This window comes from Lissotriton vulgaris, unplaced genomic scaffold (genome assembly GCF_964263255.1).
Source record: "Lissotriton vulgaris unplaced genomic scaffold, aLisVul1.2 SCAFFOLD_1160, whole genome shotgun sequence".
In the NCBI taxonomy this organism is placed as follows: Eukaryota; Metazoa; Chordata; class Amphibia; order Caudata; family Salamandridae; genus Lissotriton; species Lissotriton vulgaris.
Genome location: NW_028254497.1, coordinates 539,652 through 555,801, shown reverse-complemented (window position 1 = coordinate 555,801; position 16,150 = coordinate 539,652). Strand labels below are relative to the sequence as shown.

The following is a 16,150-nucleotide window of genomic DNA, read 5'->3' as shown; positions in this document are numbered from 1 at the left end:
TTGAGGTAATATCCTGTCTTTTGTTGGTTAGATCCACTGATATTATCGATAGCTGCATACTGACTTGGAACAAAGGATATGTTCCCAACATTTTCCAGGGATTCCAGCGATTCTTGGAAGATTGGTTCTTTTGTATTCTTTTACAGGTACAGGGGAGAAATAGGAGGATTAGGATGATACACTGTTAAGTTATCAGTCTTAGGAGTTGGTATGGTACTAATTAAGTGTTTTTTCCCAGATCTCCTTCCCCGCTGTTCCCTTCCTATCCTTCCCTCGCTTGATCATATCGAGATTCTGAGCTATAATAGCAGGCAGAATTGAGACGATCAGGAGGTGGACCCAATTGTGCATCGTTCCAATCCTAAGGTATTGATGGAGCTGACAAGGCAGCAAGGCAGGTCTCCTGCTTTGAAAGGAGAAAGATTACCCTAAAGAGGGGGAAAATACAGAAATACTAGAGATGTCACCCAGCTACACATCAGCAGGGCAGAATTACCAGTTCTGAGCTTTCATTTGATAACCTTGTGTGTTGGGAGTTGTGTATTGACACAGTGCCACTGAACCAACAGGACCACCAGACCAGGTAACTATTTGTAACAACGTTCTGGGCTTCAAACATTGTTTACTTCGGACATGGAGTGAGATGGCAGCCCTGCAAGGGGCCCATAGCATGATGGGACTACAAAACGCTAAGATCCTAGAAACATGAAGCAAATAACAAAATAACCACAGGAGCAGCCAATAGACCCTGGGTGGGCAAACGTGCTTGTTTTTATAACTGTTTCCATTACAGCATCATTTTACAGGATAATGAAAACACTGTGTGATATAATCAATATGTCACAAAACAAATGATTCAAGAGCTACAATAAAGACTATGGAGACGATCATAAATCAATGGACAAGTTTTATGATAGTGTATCAATAGACAAGAGTCAATATTTAAAGAATAAACAAATAAACTTAAACGTGCTCTGGTGAGAAGTGACACCACTCTGTGCTGGTGAATGACGTAACAGCCAAAAAGAGTTGTCAATCAAGAAATAGGGTGACATACTATGCACAAAATATTTGCAGAGCATGCAAATATTTATGAAGTCTAACTGAATAAATTTGTTAGGTTCTGAATTATAATGCTATTCCAAAATATTGTGTAGTCGCGTACATTAATGGCTTTTCAACTGCTCCACTGTTTATAAATACTGAAACCTTATGCAAATGTTCAAGGGAGGTGATGATCATAAAGGCACACAGGATTCTTGGGGACAAAATTCCTCTCAAAAGAAAATGAGGTTCATATGTATTCTTTCCTCCACGTTACCATACTGATCACTGCGCCGTTTTTTATAAGCAATCCCTCCACAAGTTTATAATAAGCATTAATCTCTTCTTGTCTGCCCGAAATAATGCATGAACCCCTTTTTACTGTGCTCCCGCCCAATGTTTCATTACACCGACCACTGCGCCGTAATTATGAGTGCTCACGTTACGACATAAGACTCTAGTTGCCTTGATTCAATGCATGAATCTTCAATATGTGCTCTCTCCTCCGCGTTACAATACCGGTCACTGCGCAGTTTTCATGGGTAATTCTCCGACATGTGTAATAATCAGCATTGAACGTGGTTCTCCCTCCATGGTATCACAGTGCCCTTTTACCGGGTCTTCCTTTCCAATAATGGATATGATCTGAAAAGAGTGGACTCACCTCTCTGCCTGCGCACAAAAGCACTCAGTCACGTCATTCGTCGTTTTCACTCACTTGTTACACAATTCGCCGATTTTAAACCCACGACAGTCACCGATTTTTACATGCCTAGCAACATTAATGTTTATCAATCTATGTTCTTTTTTGTTTCCTTCCCCACTTTCCTTCCCTGTGTCATTTATATGTACAGTAATACGATAAAGGAATAGTGCAATTGTAAATTCTTAAAGACAACAATGAATTATTAAGTTGTCCTGAAGATGATGCCCAGTATCTAATGGAAAACGTAGTCGACACAAAAAACGCCATATGCAATATGATTATACAATATTGTAATGTGCAATGGTGTATAAAAGAATGATTTAAGTCTGTCAAAATTTTCAAATAGGAGTGTACAGACTTATTTCACCTTGCCCTTTGGCCATTCTGTGTTTTGTTGTTTAGTCTCATTGTTTCATGGGTCACGGCTGTGCCCACTTGTCATCAATTGTTTCTAACAAGTCAATCTTATATATATGTAAAATAAATTCTTGTCTGGCTGGACAAAAGACATACTACCTATTTAGAGTATGATTATTGTACATGAGTGATTCTTCCTTTGAAAATAGGGACCACAGTTTATAGGGTCACAATCAGGACAAAAACAATGAAATGAGCACACACAGGAGTCAATGCATCTTAAGTCACTTGGGGTAATAAATACTGAAACCTTATGCAAATGTTCTCAAGGGAGGTGATGACCATAAAGGCACACAGGATTCTTGGGGACAAAATTCCTCTCAAAAGAAAATGAGGTTCATATGTGGAGGTGGGCAATGTGGCGAGTCATTGAATCTGAATCCAGTTGAGAGTAAATTGAACTGAGAAGTAAGCCCAATATGGCGCACCAGGGGCCATGAATCAAATGCGCTAGTAGGCGAGAGCAGGATCTGAAACAAAGGCAGTACTTGGAACAGCCAAAAACACAGTGGAAACTAGAAAATATCCAGGTTAAGAAGCGCGTAAAAGAAAATTGTCAAAGCAGGTCAGCGGGCAGTCCCTGAAGGGGGATTCGACATGGGGGCAAGAATAAAAAGGGCATGGTGCCACTAAAGTGGAATCAATCCAGTGATAGGAGCGCGGGTAAGAAACGTCTGGCAATTCAACAGGAGTCCCAATAGTGATCGGACAATGGCGGTAGAAGTACTGGAGCGGTATCTGGTATGTGGGCGAAAAAACTCCCCAAAAACAAAAAGCAGCAATTTTAAAGGGGATCCAAAGAGCAGGTCAATAGGACAAACTGGGACGGACGAGATGGAGCAAAGCCAGAGATGAGCCCTCTACAGACAGCGCAGCCAGGCAGTTTCTAGTTAATGAGAATGAATGCCAAAAGCGTGTCAGGATTTAAAAGAGAAATAAAATGAAAACCTGTAGCATGGAAAAATGAAAAGCATAGTTTTTGAGGACGTTGGGTTAACAGTACTAGAGGATGCACAAGTTCAAGAGGTAAGATGACAGCCCAAGCATAAGTCTACTAATGTTAACTTGTACAGAATATCATTGCTCATGCCTCTTGAATGTCCAGAGGCAGAGAATGCAGCAGCACACGAAGGAATACAAAGTAATGACAGAAATAGACTAGAGTTACCTTGATAGGTTCAGCCAAAAAGAAGGGACGAGAGAAACTCACTACAAATAACTCACTGCTATTACACAATATATGTAGCATTCTTTATTTGTATCAGTTACTTAAAAACATTACAAAAGGATAAAAACTTTAAAAGCGAGCAAATTAATTCACACCAGCATATAGATCCAATTTATCCCGCCATTGATTTTCACGTTAACCACTTTAACAAAGATGTACTCTACTTCAATTAAGAGAAATAGATTTCACCTCATAAAACATGATTTATTTTTTATTTTGAAAGTTTTATATAGCGCGGACAAGATCCTTGCGGATATCAGAGCGCTTTACACAGAAGGGGTACATGAAGGGGCAGAGTCAGACAGGTAAATCAAATGAGCAAACAGTACATAGTCTGACAGGTAGATCAGAAGGAGCAAATAGTACAATCAATATAAAACTTTCAAAATAAATAAATAAAATAAATAAAGTAAGTCATGCATCGGGTGCAATATGAGCTAACGATCGGTGCATTAAAAACAAGTAAAAGTATAATACTGCAATAAAAGGCATACATTCGCTAGTTGATAATAGTCTAAGGAGGCCATTTCTTAGGGTTCTATATGAGCTAACGATCGGTGCATTATAAAACAAGTAGAAGTATAATACTGCAATAAAAGGCATACATTCGCTAGTTGATAATAGTCTAAAAAGGCCATTTCTTAGGGTGCTATATGAGCTAACGATCGGTGCATTATTAACAAGTAGAAGTATAATACTGCAATAAAAGGCAGACACTCGTTAATTAATAATAGTCTAAAGAGGCCATTTCTTAGGGTGCTATATGAGCTAATGATCGGCGCATTAAAGCAAGTGGAGGTATGAAACTGCAATAATGGCAGACATTCGCTAATTAATATTAGCCTAAAGAGGCTTTCTTAGGGTGTGTTCAAGTAGTGAAAAAGACTAGACCAAGATGGCCGACACAGAGAGAGAGAGAAGCCAGTCTAAGATGGCAGCCAAATTGTAGGGATTACAGAGTTTGGTTTCCCTTTCTACTCTGGGAATGTCGAGTTAGTCCATCTTCCATGTTAGTTGAGGGGGAGAGCAGAGTTCAGCTTCTATGCTGCTAGATGGTGGCTTATCTCTGTTTTGCTGCTCCCTGACCGCGTTGGTATGTAGCTTCATGGTCATCTGGTGGGCAGGGGGGCGACTCATGGCCCCAGCCCTATTAGCCAATGGAGAGTGAAAAGCCCGCAAGAACACCAGTCACACAAAGACATCAGTTCACAATTCCGGGCAAAGCGCAAAAAAAAAAAAAAAAAAAAGAAAACCTGCATGAGTGCCCAAGATGATGGGATTGCGAGTAGTTGCCCTTCGAGTCGCCCCTGAAGCTGTTCAAATAGTTTTGTGTGCTGTATTCCAGGCAGAGAATGAGAAAACCTGCATGGGTATTTGGGTAAACAGTTCTGTGTGCAGTCACCTCACAAGTCACCACTGACGCTGCTGCTCACATCAGGCTTCTCCCTAGTTGCGCGGTGGTTGCCCCCAACACACAGGCAAACAGGGCATACCGGCACTGCGAGGGGGGAGGGGGGAAGCCTCCCGCCAAAATGCCGCCCCAAACATCCAGGCAATGGTACACCGGAGCCGTTCCAGATGCCCCCCGTTCCGTACTCACCGAACCACTGGACGGCGGGGGGGGGGAGGCCTTCCGTCGAAGCACCACTGAGGACACACCACAGGGCACACCGGAGCCGCTCCAGACGCCGACCGCTCTGCTCTGAAAGAATCCTTGGGGGGGGGGGGGGGGGGGGGAGGGGGGAGCGCTCGTTCACCCGCGCCGGCTCAGCCAGCGCCGACCCCCGTCCTCCCGTCCCCCGTGACACTGGTCGGTTGGGCACACCGGAGAATTCGAGAGGGGGGGAGCGCTCGTTCACCCGCGCCGGCTCAGCCAGCGCCAGCCCCCGTTCACCCGTCCCCCGCTACACCGATCCGTTGTCCGCAGGCAGGGCACCTCCGCATCCAAGAGGGCAGAGGAGTGCAGCCGCCCGACAGGATCCTCCCAGGCGTCCCCAATGGATCCGACGACTATCTGAGGCGGGTCGGGCACAACTCAGCTCCAACCGTCCTGGGCTCCGGCGGGCTGCAGGGGTCACCAATTTATCCGCCAGGTTCAATGCAAGTGACGGCGATCTCCAGGCGTGTCGGGCCCCTCCGGTGACACGCCACAGCTCCAGTCCAGTCGACCTGGGCTCCGCCGAGGCTGCAGGCGCTCCAGCCGTCCACTCTGCATGCACTTGTTTTGCCGCGATAGTTCGATCACTCCTGCGATGTTCACGTTCAGTTACAGTTACACGTTTCAATCAGTTACGTTAGTTTTTGCCGAGGGTGGTGCGTGCTAACAGGGATAATTCCAAGAACTGGATCCCAAGCACACCGGAGCTCCGGAGCTCCGGACCGGCGCTCCTACCAGGCGGCCATCTTGAGGAGCAGTATAAAGTGCTAGTGCCTGCTAGATACCCTAATTTCAGAAGAAAAATTAAAGTGCATTAATGTTTTCTAGTTTTATGACATCTAAGCTTGATAGTGAATACAGTCTTTAAAAGATGACTGGTTGCCAAGAGGGACTGGAGGGCCTGTCATTGGGATCACATGGGGGGGCAACAGCAAATTTACACATGGGCCTTTCTCAGGTGCTTGAGTCTTTCCCAGGTGCAACAGGCGGGGCTATTGGACTCCCATTTTCTTCGTGTAGTAGTCAGTTATAAGTTTCTGGACACTGTGCCGGTGTTGCAAGGGTTCAGGATGAGAGTATATAGTGTCACTAAGCTTTTTTACAAATCTGCCGCAACGGGCGAGGGTTGAGATCTCAGATTGTGAGAAACATACTGCTGATGGCTCTATGCCAGACTGGACTCATTGTCTCTGAAATGTCTGCCTGAGTAAAACTCTCCTTTCTTTGATCATAGCAGGGCAACAGCAAAGGAGGTGCAGCTATGATTCGTGTTTGTAATTACATAACCTACAGGCACCTCCATTGTCCTGGTTAGCCCATGCCGGATTGAAGTCTAGGCCCAGAAAACGGATATACATGATCTTCCTCTTCTACAGGTTCTCCAAGGGCTTGTTGGGCTTTCCTTCTGTTTCAGACGTCTTGGGGATATCAAAGACTACACCTTCATCTTGCTACCAGCACCTGGGGTCCTCTGCTGTGAGTCCTGCTGTGTCAAGTGGTGCCAAATCCTGTCCTCAGAAGGATTGTTTGGTACTTCAACCCAAGAAACCAACGCAATGACACCGGCGTCATTTGGAACTTGCTCATTCTCGGAGATATCGACGCTGCCTGCACCAAAGCTGTAGTCTCCTTACAACGCAGCCCGACTTTGCCAACACAGCGCCTCCAAGTCACCACTGCTGCATGAGTCTAAGCACTGCATTTTGAGTTAATCTTGCAAAATTCATATCTTGACTTGTGTATGTTGGATTTTTGTTGTTTTGGTCTTGTTTTACTCAGATAAATTTTGACTAAAGCATTGTAAGTAAAATAGTGTGGAGTACTTTTGTGGTGTTTTTATTGTGTTAGTGTAGGCGTGCACGTGCGTACACACAAATACTTTACACATTTCCTCTTTAGTTTAAACTGACTGCTCTGCCAAGCTACCAGAGGGTGAGCACAGGTAAATGTTTAGTGTGTACTACGCTTACCCTGACTAGGATTGCGGTTCCTACTTGGACAGGGTGCATACCTCTGCGTACCAGAAACCCAATTTCTAACAAGGAGCTAGCCTTGTAAAAAAAAAAAAGGTGGCTACAATAACAACGATAAGGACTAACTTACTGTAGAAAGAGTAATTTAAAGATGCAGATCCAAAATCTAACAGAAATGCAAGGCATGGCCTCTTAAATACAGACCCACCAACTTCAACCCCTGCATCAACTACGCTTACACTCATCAGACTACACCATCACCCACTCGCTGCAGCACGTTCACTACCACCATCATGTGAACCCTAGATTCTTTTCTCATTCCCAAAAGCACCATCAAACATCATAGGTTTGTCCCTCTCTTTCAATTAGCCTATTCATATGCTCAAAAGGATTAGGATCAGCTAACAGTGGTTAGTCGCCATCCACCATGCTGAATTAGTGTAGGATGCTTCTTCCTCCTGTGATTCACAAACCACAACCTGCACCTGTGACCATCTCCTATTCCACCACCTACATACGGCTGACACTACACTAAGCATCACTAACTCCATAGACCACAACGGAACATACATCACCACCACCTATAGCATAAATTACAAACACGGTACATCACCTAAGTATACAACTACACCACATCCCACTCCTTACAGCCCTTAAGACCAGCTGGTGATTCCTGAAAGAGGATAGACAAGGCTATTTCGCTACATCACCTGCCTTGAAAACACAAACCAGGGACACCTTTGGAAGCAAATTCTAAACCCCTGATCCAGATCCATAGCACTGGAACAGTTTGGGGAATAAAGGGTTCACTTACCTTTTGCAGACAATCTTGGGGAAAAAACAGGAGGGCTAGAAAGCTGGATGAAACCAGGATAGAACAGAGATGCAAAAAGTTCACGAAAGACATGGCATGTGCGTGAAGACAGAGTTCACCAAAGAGGCACCTCTGGAAAGCCAGATAAGCGGTTAGTGAGACATTGTACTAATTGGGATTGAAGAACTAGGAACTTTTTGGTGATTGGGCAGGAACTGGTCAAAGCCTCCAAGGTACTGAGACACCAACAAAGGGCCCCGGTATGAGGCTGGTTTCAATGAACCATGAACAATTTTTTTTTAAAACATAGCTTATAGTTCATTCTCACGCTGTATACAAGGAGGCAGTCTATGTAAAAACACAAGAAAGGATATCATGTCATTATAATATCAATAGAAAGGCATACATTTTGGCAATAATTAGAAAGCTTGGCAAGAATGAACGTCTTGAGTAACTTGCCAAAAGGCAAGTGGTTCAGAGAAGATGCAGCACCTTCCAAGTCTACAGCGTATGGTATGGAGAACAAGGGATGTGGGCTTTCTGGCATGAATGTTACAAGACCCTCCAATGGCCGTGCCCATTACTTTTCTCCATTATCTAAAAGCGGGATGGGTATTTCAGCAGGAAAGATCTCTCTAATTAATAATCCGCCTCAATCAGTGCCTATCAAGGGTGATGCAAAACAGTACAAAGTGTTTGGAAATATCAGTCACAGGAAGTTAAGCCCTTTAAGTTTCAAATTATGTAGAAAGCAAAAACCATGCAAATCCAAGTAACTGCCTGCACTCCTGCAAACACTCCAAAAGCAAGAATGTGACCCAAAAAAGAAAGAGGTGCACACTTTACAAGTATCCAAGTGGAAGTGAGCATGGTGAATCACTTTGCCTGTTTAGTCAATAATTGATAGAAGTACAAATGGAAAAGTAACTTCACCCATAAAAGGGATAGTGGAAACCCTTCAAGTAAAATGAACTAAGATTTTACTAAACCACTAATCACATTATCTTCTCTGGAGTGGGTATGATATCAAGTCTCAAAGGCATGCCCAGAAAACGTCACAAAGCTCCTAGGAATTCTTTTAGCAGCTCATCTGACTGGGAATGACAAACACTACAGTATTCTTTCTTTACAGCCACTCAGGTAAGTCTAGGGTGCTTTGGGAATGATGTGGCCACCTACTGACTGCCATCGGTGGGAAGAAGGGTGCATGTGAGCACGAAGGGATGAAATGAAACAAACGTTACCCCTACATCCACAATAATCACAACATGCACATACACTGTATACTTTCCTGCTATTAGACTGTATAATTTCACAGAAAAAAAGATGGTAAAAAATAATTAAACAATGTAAATGGTTTTAAAAATATGCTTCTTTCCCCTCATGTCAAAGGTCCAAATTATTTCAGCACATCATCACTTTTCACTAACCTTTAGAGTCATCTGACCGAAGGCTTTTCTTTGCAACTTCTGCTAATGCCCCAATACCTAGCCCAACAGCAAGACCTAAAAAAAAAACAGAACGGAAAAGACACATTAGGCAATTCATTGTCTTATCACACATGCTCTAACTGAAGGACTGGGGCCCTCAATGATCTTCTCCTGCACTGTTCAGTTTTTTTGTGATCAACATACAAAAGGTTACCCAGAAGGAATCAAAGCATAATATGTAACTAACCTGTAGGAGGGAAAGTAGAATCCATATAAGTTGTGGGTAAACTTGAGTAAGCCTTGCAAAGAGTTTCAGGGAGAGTTGGAAGGAGGAAATAAGGCTATAGATTCCAGAAGTTGTTTTGTGCTACTGGGTGGTTTTGAACATCTATAAACTATGTGTCTATGTCCATAGCAAAAAGAAAATTCCAATAAAATCACCATAGGTTTGTACGTCACCCCTTTCTGATTTAAGGCAGAACGGTGCATGGTGATCTTGTACACATAAAAACATGCGTAGAGAGAGCCTCCATGATATTAGATATAATGGGTGCGGGGTTCACAACGGATGTTATTGTATTTTTTTATGGCACTACAAGATTTGTGTACGGTGGTCAAAATTGCAGATGATCTATGTGCAGAGAAATTAAGTAACAGCTATGGTGAGAGACATGAAAAATATGTCAACCTGTGGACACCCTTATGAGCTTATATTTGCAGATCGAGGTCTCAAAGTTTGGGTTCCACTCCCATGTTAGAGGCCTGGAGTTAGTTAAACGGATTCACCATACAGACCACTGAATGTGAACTTTGTGCCCCAGCACAAATGTTAATCTTATGATTTGACTCAATAGTCTGGGCAGTTGCTCAATCACCTCTCAATGTACAGTTTGCATTTAGTTTCACCGAAAATGTCCGAAGAGAATTTTTTTATTGTGCATGTGTTGACAGCCCTCTGTACTTTTGTACCTTGCACTGACAATACTTTAAATACTTGTTTTAAATTATTTACAAGTAGCATGTTTCTTAAAGAACTGTAACAGATTATGTAGGTTTTCTAATTAGTTGTCACTAATATTTCTCTCACGGTGACACTACTACACAACAGGGACAATGATTGGGCTTTCCAACTACTAACTGCACACGTCTGGCTTCACCTTGGAAAATATACATAGCCGTATCACAAACTTTTTTTCGTTAATGGAGCCACCCCTGATATCAAAGGGCTCATTTCAAAGTCTAACATTATAATCTCCAGTAACGCGTCCAAGTCAATTCACATTCCCATCTCTTTAACCCTTAATTACTTTGGAAAAAAAGAATTACCCTAAACTACACCAGTCCTCAAAACAAAATAACTGACCTCTGTTATGGCATAATAGATTCACTGTGCATAAACACTCTAGTTCTCCATAGCAGCATTTATATTTTAACAATTATAAAATGTTTGGTAGCCAGTGAAAGGATCCCACAATGATATAAAGTCAAACCATGTTATGCATAGCATTTGTTTTCTGGCCTGTGTTTCCTATTTTCAAGTCCTAACACATTTTCTTGAACTGGCTAACTTTAATCAGGGGACCTTATTTGGTCAATTTCCCATTTAAAGCACATGCACGGATGACCCGCTTAATTTAACACAGTCCAATGTAATAAATCAGCCCACCATTTGCTACCAGTGATCTCAATGCTCCTACCGTATTTTCTGACGTATAAGACGACTTTTTAACCCTTGAAAATCTTTTCAAAAGTTGGGGGTCGTCTTATACGCCGGGGTCATTTTATAAGCAAGCGAATATAGCCCAAACCCTATATTTTAAAAGGAAAAGTAGGGGGTCGTCTTATACGCCCAGTCGTCTTATATGCCAGAAAATACGGTACTGACAGAGGTAAAGTGCCTAAATCCAGAAGAGTTATTGTGTGTCTCCTTAAAAATATTTTCAACACAGTTACCCTCAAAACATCCTCTAGGGATAGACAGATGTACCAAACAACTTATAATTGTGGGGCTTTGCCTTTTTTGTGGTGTCTTATACACCTAGGACTATATAAAAAAAATGTTTAAAGCAAAGTGGATATTTCTTCCAGAGTACGATTTGAAAGTGATAGGCTGTTGAAAAAGATGGTCGGGAGTCGTACTTTTCAAGATAATAGGTGGTCAACCTTGGCAGGAGTGGAGTGATACTTAGAAAAAAGAGCACATTTAAAAAGTTGTGTCAAGACTTTGGGTGGAGGGGCCAAATTGATGACTGATGTGGCTCTTTTTTTGGAGATCGAAATCCAGGAGAGTAGGCGGATGTAGACCCAACACGAAGCAGGAACTGCAATGGAATACACAAATGATCCAGGAGACTGGTGATTCATGCGTTTTTGTGGTGTCACGGGAGAAGGCTGAATAATTAACATTTTGAATAAGGCATACAAGGGGAGTAAGAACACTAATTTGTGATTCCATTGCGAAATTGATAACATTGCCATCTGCTATTTCCTCCCATGATATGCCACAACATGCTCTCCTTCACCAAGGTCTGATTGAGCTGCCCTTGTTTTCTTTTAAAGAAAACAAACAACGCATAAGCAGTATGTGGCACCGCAAGGAACTACCTGTTTTTGTGATGTTCATAATTAAACATTAACCTGCATTAACTGATTATTCTATTTCAGTCCTGGTGTTTACACATTTAACTTTATTTGGTCTTAACCAAAGTTCACCTTCAAACCCAGCCGCCTTTCAAATGGGAAGTGCTTCGCAGAGAGCGAGTGCAATATCAGACTTTGCCCGAATGCTTGATTACAGGCGGAAAGGTTGTTTACCTTTTGTATAGTCTCTTTTCAGGGTTAACACCACTTCGGAACTCAGATTCTCCACCACCAGGAATAGATTAACACCCTAACCTCGCCTGGAAACCCCTTGCTCACTCCATGGGGTTCTAATGAAAGTCGGTTACATACCAAGCACTGCTCCAAAACACTTGTTTAACTATCAGACATCAAGCCTGAAGTTTTTTTTATTGCTATGAAAACTTGGCTTAAATAGTAGTCCACTCCTGACAACCTACCCCCCCTTATATGACTAAAATATACAGTCTTCCATGTTGACTATCATTACAACACTGAAGAAAGCATTTCAGTCTAATTTCAGTTTTCAGCTCATTCCAATGACTTGACCTTGATCAATATATCTGCAAATCTAGCAGCCCAAGTTTCTACATCAGACAAATACTTAAGCAATGATTGCCTTTACCAACCTCCTATGGTCCACCTCGAATGTCGGTGCAGACTTAGCGACCCTCTTCACCCTTTTAAACTTCAACTCATCCATCTTCATTCTCTTCAATATCCAAGCAGAGCTCACCCATAAAATAGATTTGGCTAATATTATGGGAGCCTGCTTCATGTGTGGTCAAACTCACTTAGCTGCACTCTCATCCATCCTGGCAGTCAGGCGACAGAAAATCTATTTACCACCCAGAGCATGGCATTGGTTGTCCCAGCTGCCACCTATCCATTGGTTGATCATTTATTATTTTAAAAAAGCCTGGAAGGTGTTAATTGAACATATCAAGAAGTATTATGTGGCAGATTTTGTTCAGCGTGTCCCCCGACGGATGCAGAAATGTCTCCAGATTACATGAATACACCCTTACCCTATTCTGGAGGTACTCCCAAGAAGACATCAGCAGAGTTTGGGATGGCAACACCTATCGGGGGAACTCCCGAGTCTCCAACTTAAAGTTAGCTTTAGGATTCCAGTTTCAACCAATAATGATTGATTTGATGCACACAGCGAAGGAACCGGCTGCAAAATGAACTGCATCTGCAGCACCAGCACAAGAATCACCAGTGAAAGATTAGATTCCCTTTCAAGAGGCTGTATTATCAATAGATCTCCTGAACCTGCCTTCACAGAAGTGTTTCTTCTTTATTTGTCAAGTTTTTTTTTTTTTTTTTTTTGTATGTTCTTATATAGCGCTCGACTACCCGGAGGCATCTCGGCGCTTGCCTTGGGAACCCGTCCTGGCTTTTCCCTGTGAGATAGCCCCTAACGGGCATCCCCAAGGTGAAAGCCAGGCATCCCGCCGCGGGGGCCGTTATGGAGATTAAGCAAGCTTAATGCCCAGAGTTGCAGAGTGTGAACCCATGATTAGGTCAGGCACCGAAGCGAGAATTATCGAGTTCGTGGACATTTGAGCTCAAGACCCTGCCGCGTCGGGAATTGAACCCTGGTCCCGGGTCTGACCTCTGCTTTAGGGTCTGCCTGCTCTAACCAGTGAGCCACACTTCTCCACAAGTAAAGGTGGCCTCTGAAGCCAGCAAGCAGTAATCTATATGAAAGAACGGCTGTTGCTGACATAGTAGTGGGCACATCCATCCATCATGGTCTTATATTTGCGGATTATTATTTTGAGAATGGTGCATGGAAAACAACTTTCGGAGTATTCTCCATAGGCTCCTGTTCTACAACAGCTGCAGCCACATTGAACTTCACAACATGTTGTAAGGAACTACAAACCAGACTTATTTTTTGGAGCAGGTTCCATTTCAGATGTTGGGGCCAAAGAATGTGGTATAGAATGTGGTATACATACCCCACATTCTGCAAATTTCACTGAATAACATTGCTATGGCAGGTTATTTTGCAACTATGGGTTTAAACAGCAGACCAGCAACACCTACTCTTCATTAGATAATTATTTTATTGAAATGGGCAATTACGAAGAGGCATTTTGTTTTCATCATTATGGACACCATTACAATAATCAATCGACTGGCCAATGTGAATTGTAAAGTTCCACTCAACATGAGCACTGTGAGACTCCATGTGCTCACCGCTGGAGGGACGATCAGCAAATATTTGTTAATTTTAATTTCAATAGAAGATCAGATTCATCTCCTTTTTTTAGTTGAAGGCCTTGATTTACAGTCAGCGATTCCGGTTACACAACATAAAGCTATTTATTCTCCTCAAATGTTATATTATTTTTAGAACAAGACTAAACATATTGGCATTAAACCATTCCAATGAAAAAGCACTTGGGTTACAGAATCAAAGCTAATTAAGGGCTCCGACACCCTGTAACCTTGTTTATATCCAAGATATATTTTTTCTCTTTGGAATGGTATATCAAACAACTTGACTGGGTTTTGCTTCAAGAGAATATTTGAAAATTCCATTGTATTGTATTGTATTGTAAGGGGTGCTTGTAAAGCGCACGGACACCGTGGGTTTCCTGGCGCTGGTTGGATGCAGAGGGAACAGAGGGACTTAGCTGGATTGAGGGAAAAGCCATGTTTTTAGGGATTTGCGGAAAAGAATGAGAGAATTAGAGGTTTTGAGAGAGAGGGGAAAGGAGTTCCAGATTTTGGGGCCAGGAATGCGAATCTCCGGCCTCCAGATCTGCAAAGTTTGATAGGGGGGATGGACAGAAGGTGAAGGTGAGAAGATCTCAGGTTACGTAATGGGCAGTAGAGCCTGATGAGGGATTTCAGAAAAGCGGGACAGGAGCCAGATAAAGATTTAAAGGTGAGGCAGCCGATCTTAAAGGCTGCCCTCGAGATGACATGGAGCCAGTGCAGTTTAAAGAGAAGGGGTTTGGTGGATTGCCATTTCGGAATCCCAAGGGCTAATCTCGCCGCTTGATTTTGAACAGATTGCAGTCTGGAGAGAGATGTTTTAGGCAGACCGTGGTAAAAGAGTTCGAAAAATCCAAGCGGGAGAGGACGAGGGCCATGATAACTTGCAGAAGGGCTTCAGGAGTGAGGAGATAAGCCACCTTCCTGATCCTGCGCAGCTGGAACATGCAGGAGGAGACCACCGTCCCCACTTGGGGCCCGAGAGAAATGCCGGAGTCAATAGTGACCCCGAGACTCTTCACCGAGGCCACGAGGGTGGGAGGGGGGCCAAGTTCTGCCGGCCAAAAGTGCGGACCCCAGTGGGTAGAGCTCCTGCCAGGAAGAAGGAGCTCCGTCTTTCCGGGGTTCAATTTGAGCTGGTTTTGACACATCCACTGGAGGATGTGGGACATCGCTGCCTGGAAATTAGGAATAGCAGAGGGGGAATTGAGAGGAAAGATGAGTTGCAGGTCGTCCGCGTAGTTAAAAACGGTGACGTCCCACTGCCTCAAAGAAAAAAGAAGGGGTCGAAGATGGAGGTTAAAGAAAAGAGGGGATAAAGAGGAGCCCTGGGGGACCCCACAGGGCGAGTGCTCCCTAGGAGCTCTGAAAGTGCCCAGGCTGAGGGTCTGAGACCTCCCGGTCAGGAAGGATTTGACCCATGCCAGCGCCAGGCCCTGGATGCCAGCCTGCTCGACACGGTGGAGAAGGATGTTATGGTCCACCGTGTCGAAAGCGGCTGACCCTTGTCAGCGCCGTCTCTCAAGGCATCCAGCACGGCCAAGATCACAGTCTCTGTAGAGTGGCCGGGTCTGAAGCCGGCCTGGTTAGCTTCGAGAAAGTTGGAACTCTCGAAGAACTGTGAGAGACAGGCGGTGGCGTGGGCTTCCAGGATTTTGGAGAAGAAGGGCAAGAGGCAGATAGGGCGGTAGTTCGCCGGGACGGCACCAGGCTTCTTCAATAGAGGCACGAAAACGGCCTCCTTGAAGGAGCTGGGCACCGTACCGGAAGAAAGAGAGGAGTTCAGCATTAAATCAATCATGCTAATAGTCGTATCACCTGTACATACAAAGATAACTACACACTGTGAAAATGAAAATGGACTATTCCGTCACAATGTTATGAAATGTTTGGAAATCAAAATACTAAATATTTTTAAAATAACATGTAGTAGAGGTATGAATGTGGATTGTTTGTTACTATTGATTTCTGCAAATCATTTTGTTTTATTTAATCTGCACTAAAACTGGCTTCCAAGCAGTCTTTAA

At 43.4% G+C, this 16,150-nt stretch overlaps 1 protein-coding gene across 1 annotated transcript in view; it reads right to left on the bottom strand.

Moving 5' to 3' along the window:
- Positions 1 to 16,150, bottom strand: part of LOC147659524 (atypical kinase COQ8A, mitochondrial-like) — a gene marked incomplete at its 3' end in the record, with an annotated part of 394,993 nt that overhangs the window by 179,302 nt on the left and 199,541 nt on the right. Inside the window, exon 5 of the mRNA XM_086951674.1 lies at positions 9,270 to 9,344. Within this exon, the coding sequence (XP_086807800.1) occupies positions 9,270 to 9,344 (75 nt within the window). The remainder of the gene's footprint in view (positions 1 to 9,269; positions 9,345 to 16,150) is intronic.